This window comes from Hypanus sabinus, chromosome 9 (assembly GCF_030144855.1).
Source record: "Hypanus sabinus isolate sHypSab1 chromosome 9, sHypSab1.hap1, whole genome shotgun sequence".
NCBI classification, from domain to species: Eukaryota; Metazoa; Chordata; class Chondrichthyes; order Myliobatiformes; family Dasyatidae; genus Hypanus; species Hypanus sabinus.
This window is the reverse complement of record NC_082714.1, coordinates 122,284,330-122,291,164: the sequence shown is the minus strand read 5'-3', so window position 1 is coordinate 122,291,164 and position 6,835 is coordinate 122,284,330. Positions and strand designations below refer to the sequence as shown.

At 32.6% G+C, this 6,835-nt stretch overlaps 1 protein-coding gene across 2 annotated transcripts in view; it reads right to left on the bottom strand.

Annotated features, from left to right (window-relative positions):
- Positions 1–281: 281 nt before the first annotated feature.
- Positions 282–6,835, bottom strand: part of nfatc2a (nuclear factor of activated T cells 2a) — a 133,207-nt gene continuing 126,653 nt past the window's right edge. For both annotated transcript variants that reach the window (XM_059980486.1, XM_059980487.1), the window contains one exon: positions 282–4,849. In XM_059980486.1, coding sequence (XP_059836469.1) covers positions 4,835–4,849 — 15 coding nt within the window. In that variant the 3' untranslated portion in view covers positions 282–4,834. The remainder of the gene's footprint in view (positions 4,850–6,835) is intronic.

The following is a 6,835-nucleotide window of genomic DNA, read 5'->3' as shown; positions in this document are numbered from 1 at the left end:
CAGACTGCAATGGAAATCAAGTCTGCAGGTATACTAAAGGCAGAAGTTGATAGTTTCCTGATCGGTCAAGGCATCAAAGGATATGGAAAGACGCAGGTGTAATGGGGTTGAGTGGGATCCGGGATCAGCCATGATGGAATGGCAGAGCAGACTTGATGGGCTGAATGGCCTAATTCTGCTCTTATATCTTATGATCTTATGTACTAAGACTATAATCAAATGTATTTTCTTCTGGCGATTAATATTTCTAAAAAATAAAGAAAAACAATTCAGCCAAAAAGTCAAGCTTTTTTGTTTTTTTTATTGATAAATTGCACAAATCTAAGCATGGCAATGCAAAATGTTACTACAATTAGCATTAAAATACAAAAGTAAATGATTTTATACCTTGCTTAAAGAATAAGTGTCTATTTAATCAGATGCATTTAACCCCTTCTGTGCTGGTTCTTAGTTTTTTTAGAAAATCTTAACGAATATATTTCTTTACATGATATACTATATATATATGTGTGTGTGTATGTTTTTGTGTGGGGGGGGGGAGGCATTAATTAATTAATTAATTGCACTAATTCAAATCCAACACTGAAGGGATTATAAAGAGACAGGAATATAAGCAATTAAGTATAAACAATGGTTTAGGATCAGAAGTATGAAATAAAAATATTAAAAAACATCTACAGTAATTTTCTAAAATAAAGATAACAACATCATGCTTTTGAAAACAAGAATAGATAATGAGAACTTTTTGGATATAAAACTATGCAGCAGAAATTTTTACATTACAAAAAATATAGTGCTGTCTTTAGAGAAGTTCTACATTCAAAAGGAATATACAGTATTGCTCTTAATCAATGGCATTACATTTAACAGTGCAAATCATTACTTTATCACATTCTTTCTGCTATTACACGTGGACCTCTATGAGTCAACTTTCCGTCGTTGACCTTTGTTAAGAACTTTGTTGGCTCAAAATCTACTTTGCTTGTTAGATCCTTAGCAAAAAATAAACAGATTTTTCTTTGAAATCTTTTACTTTACAAAGACCTTTGAAAAACAGGGTTGATATTTTTGGCATCCAGTTCTTTAATTTTTGTTTCAGTACAATGACAGGAAGGCGCTGTGGCAAACCATTTAGACAACTGAGGAAAGATGCTGTTTCCTAGTGTACAAACATAGCCACGGTAAACTAATACAAAATGTCCCTGCTTGTCAGTTTCTAAGTACATGCCATCTGCAGCCCTGATCATTTTTAAGGGCTGAATACTGCTGATGGAGGGATCCTGTGCATCACCAAAAACAGAATTGAAGGACTTGATAAAATAGAGCAATTAAAAAATTCAGTTGGAGATGACAATGTTCTAAAGCAAGATATTGTTCTGTAATAAACTGTACATAAATTACATAACACATACAAGAAACTGACTCAGTTAAACATTTTTCATTTAAATCAAATACCATCTTTCAACATGTATTTAAAAAATTGTTACAAGATGAATTTATAAACAAGAATTGAGCTATATTGTGCACTTTGAATGACCCAATAACACTTAACAGTATAAAAAATTCAAATATGGCAATGAATGCCATGTAAGAAACCTGGGGCCAATTTTATAAAACAAAATGTACATTGACCACTAAGTCTTGGAATCACAAAAGTAAATACAGAACTTCAAAAATGTATTAACTCAAGCTAATTTGTAAAATCTTTATAAGATTTCATTCTTGTAAATGTACACTGGATTGTGTATTTTTAACCTGCCTTTCTAATTTATATCTGTTATTGTCCTGTTACAAATGTGCTTATTTGCAGAAATGGGAATAATTTAAAAATATGAACAATTTGAGGTCAACAAAATAGAATTTGTTTTAAATTTACACAGATTTTATGAAGTTATGATACATTTTTTCATGTGTAATAGTTTCAATTTTGAATATGTATGAATCAGGTTACTAATGTAATTTATAAAAGAATTTACTGGTAGGAACATTCTTTCATCATTATTTTAACTCTGATATGAAATAAGAGATGGAGATTAAATGTAGATAATCAGGCAACAGCAAACTTAAAAGCAAAAAGTAGGAGTTGTGTTCTGTCTGATGTTCTTAAGTAATAAGCAGGAAAAATAACTTTAAAGTAGATTCTGTGACACAGATTTAATCAATGAACTAACTATCCTTTGATAGTAAATACATACGACTTTTGAAAGGGGAAAGAACATATTGTGTCTACAATGTAATATTAGAAGATGCCATCCCTATCTCTATATTCCATCACATTTAAAGACTTCTCATTTCAGATCCCTACATTAACAGATATTTATATCAGTTGGCAATATTCATGCTTGGTTGCATAATGCATGAAACACTGTCTAACAAACTATTTATAATTTGCTACTATGGAATGAAAATATGGTAAAAAGCATTCAGGATTTAAGCAAGCTAAATATAAGTTTATAACAAAACTAAAATAAGTTCATCTACATAAAAACCACAATTGGGCTTTCTACATTCAATACATCAATAAAACAATAAAACATTGATATTGATACTAAAGTTTACTGTACCTATTTATAAAGCAAATGAACATATGGTAAGATAATTTCTTATGATGTACCAGACTACAAACCAGTCCTGCTCTGAGGGTCTTCTCATAATAATTGCTTTTATATAGAACCAGAACACCTATGAATCTTTTCATAGTTTATCAAGTTGAAGGATATGAAAAGCCCTTTTTATATGGGAAGTGTGAAAAGTGAAACATTATGACACCCAAGTAATTTCCCATCTCCCATCTAATTTCATTTGACTTATAGTACCATAACATTGATAATACTTTGTAGCCCCACAAGGTGGCAGTTAGCAATAACAAGTTAATATTTATAATATTTAAATCTACTTCTGCCATGCATTTTCCGATGCCATCAATTGGGATTACATCTGACAGGCATAGCTCCAATTATGCAAGAAGTATTAGGAAAATTTTAGTAGCACGGATACAGAGACCTTCCCATTCATCAGGAGGAATATCTAATGTTCTTGTAACCTTGGGTGATCTGTGGTTTGCCACAACGAAGTGGGTCACTGGATTTATAAGTTTGGACACCAGTATGCCATCAGAGATATTCCAAACATTAAATGGTAACAGTCCTGTAAATTCAATAATAATTAATACTAAATTCTTAATCTTTATGCACATAACAGTCCACCTTTTCTTCAGGGAATTGCATTTGACTCTATTCCTGCTTTATTGTCTATTCATTAATAATTCTCATCCTCCACTGTAACAGAATTTTGTTCTAGATTAGAACATGGGTGTCAGGATATCTATCCCAAGAGTGATGTGCAGACTTGAATGCCTCAAGATGTGCATCACCCAATTAGTTGAGGGCAAAAGACTGGTTAAAGCTTTATTAATTAAAATCAACTGTATATCCAACTAAAATGGCTACAAAATGAACAATCCTGATACTGTGTAATCACTGACTAGTTATCAGGATAAAATTGCAACTATATGTCCTAGAATTTTAAAAAAATTATAATAATTTGATAACATGTAACTTGCTTTATACAGGCAGACTGTGTTGTGTCTTTCAGCAAGGCCGATTAAGGCATAAACGGTGGAATTTCACCTTGGCAGTAGAGAAGTTTGTATTCTGACCACAGTATTAAAAAAAATTAACAAACAACATGTACACCAGATATGTTGACATACATTTTGAGCTATCTTGATTCCTTTTGAAAACATAGTAAATGGCTTCATTCTTAGATTTAAAAGAATGGTAGAATCATTTGTAATCTAAAACTGCTATGGTATCATTACTTGACATAGCAAGAAGTCGTTCGTTATATGTGTATGTGGTTGAAATATTATGCTTTATAATGGGAAAACAAGTTATACACAAAAAACCGCCTTTTCAAAGCTTGAGATATTAAAAAATAGATCTTCAATGATCAAAGGTATTGCTTAAATAAATCAACATGCATTAGTTATTAGTATTAGTTATTCTTGAATTCTACCTTTGCCTTAACTTTGTCTTCTGAGGTTGTTTTATGTCAAAGTTATACTAACAGCATTCCAGAATATGTCAGAAAGAAACACTGAACTTCAACAGGGCATATTGATTCTAGTTATACTCTTTAAACTACTGGACATAAAATAACTTACATAGTTTGATAGAAACTTTATGCTCCTGCAGGTCATTTATCAGTTACCCAATATTCAATGCAGATCGTCAATTTTTGCACACAATTTAGAGTTGCAGCCTGGTAGATACAATTTAAAATGTATTTTATCTGAGATGTTAGAGTGGCATTGATGCACATTCCTACAGTTAAACTGCTTTTTCATACCAGAACTTTTCATTTTGACTTCTGTGAAAATAATTGCAAAGATACTTGTCACCTTTGTAGTTAAAGAAGATAATGAGAAGAGCTTAAAAATAGCTCAAAGTTCTAGTGGACTGGTCTGAAGTTCAGTCCTTTGAAAATTTGAGAGGAAATGGGTGTGATCTAAATGAAGAAAATTGTACAAGTATAAACTGAATATACAGTTATTGACCCCAATAAATACACTGAATGAATGGAAACAATGATGAAAATTTGCTAAGCTGAAATTCACAAGGTGAAAATTCCCATAGTGATTAGTCAGAGAAACCAACTCCTTGCCAGCATATTGTTCTGTTCAGCTGAATATGAACCTTACAGCTGACCTATTGACACACCATGGGTACCACTAGAAGTGCAGAAAGATTCCAAGCTTATGCAAGGAAGTGTCCGTTGTAAATCTGCTGTGTCTATGACTGGCTTCGCACAATGACTGCAGAAAGATCTTTTCTTATAATTTCATTAACTGCAAAAGAAAAAGAAATAAGGTGAGCATATTAAATTCCTTGGCCAGATGCAGAGTATCAAATTATGAAATTCACAAATTTTGTATATTAGATAAAAACAAATATAACATTGCAATGCCTCTACAGTCTTGACAACCACCTCTTTCAGAACCCTGGGGTATAGTCCATTTAGTCCAGATGACTTAACTACTTTCAGACCTTTCAGCTTCCCAAGCACCTTCTCCTTAGTAATAGCAGCTAAGTTCACTTCCGTCCCAACAATCTTGAATTTCTGGTACACTGCTAAGGGAGACTGACTCAAAATATTTATTAAGTTTGTCCACCATTTCCAGCAGTTCAATATCCACTCTCATCTCTCTTTTACTCTTTATATACCTGAAAAGACTTCTGGAATCCTCTTTTATATTTTTGGCCATCCTATCTTCATATCTCACTTTTATTTCTCTCCTGGTGCTCTCTTAGTTGCCTGCTGTTAGCTTTTAAAAGCTTCCCAATCCTTTAATTTTTGCTATATTTTATGCTTTCTCTTTTCCTTTTATGCTTCTTTGACTTCCCTTGACATCATTTAGAGATCATGCACATGTCTAAATCTCCTCCAAGAAAGCGTGGTGTCAAAGTAAATGGTGATATGATAAAATTCCTAAACTCACAAACTCAATCTGTTAAATAAAAAACACAATTCCAGGTAGATAACCAGAAGCAACAGACAATAAATTCATAAGGAACACTGGCACCTGCATAACAATTGGGAAGTGGTGTTTTATGAAAAACATGCATTTTCCACATGTTGAACACAACTCTCCAGTTATTGTATTGGGTCAGATTGTGGGCTGAAAACCACAATAAAAGCAAACCTGTTTACTCATCACTGTCTAAATAAAGTCACAGCTCAGATTTTGGCTAGAAACTTACAATATTTTGTATCAAACGTGACCATCAGGAATTAAGAGAATCAATAACCACAATGGAAAATGAATTAACTTTTTTCAAAATTCAGAAAAAACAAGGCCCCATCTACTATATTTTTGTTGATAGTTAATTCCATATAGAGTATGCCATTATTACAACTTCATTGATCCACCTTGAACTTCAAATATTTGCCAACACTATAATTGTAAAACAGAGAAACACAGAGTGGCCATTTACAGTATGACTCAGAAGGTAGTGAGTGAAAGTTTGGTGTTCCATTTTGTCTAGCTCAGAGTTCAGTGTGTTTTTTCTATAACTTCCTGCCCTTTGTGCTTTGAGTATATGGAAAGTTTGCTTGCCCCCTCAATCTATTAATAACCTGAAGATGAAAAACGTGGGTGAAAGTTCTCAGATGGTCTTATTTCTTCACCCGCAGTAGGTAAACATACACAGCCACTGAGACCTATTTTCAGCTCAATACATTTTGGTATTGGGGAGCTTCAAAGAAATTGTGTGAATTTTCTGGTACAAGTTTTTCAAAACTTTCATGAATTCAAGTGGACTCTACACACTTAAAAGATTTACAAAATATTGTGGGGCAGATGTATGTGCTTGTTGTGGAAGTGCAATTTCAACTTTTAAATAAAAGTTCAATAAATGGAATTATTGACATTTCAATCCATGATTTATCAACAGAATTACACTCTTCTTGTGGGAGGTTAGAATTCACTAGGATAGTATAAAGTTTCTGTTAATGTTATAGGAAACATCAATTTATTTGTGTGACGAGATTTTCAAAAATACATTTTTATGTGGGGCCTTTTGAAAAAATATACATAGAATATACAGGATAATGAGTGTCTGCACACCTTCAGGAAAGACACGTACTTTGTTATCTCACTTTAACTGTTGACATACCATTGTGTTAATTGAGAGGAGTTTGCTATTGTGATGTTTGTTTGGAGTCTCTGTTTTTGTTAGTCGCCTTCCTAAAAATTAATAGAAAGAATAACCCATAGGTATTGTGTCAACCAAGAATAGCTTGAATGAATGATTGCAATGGAATAATTATTTCT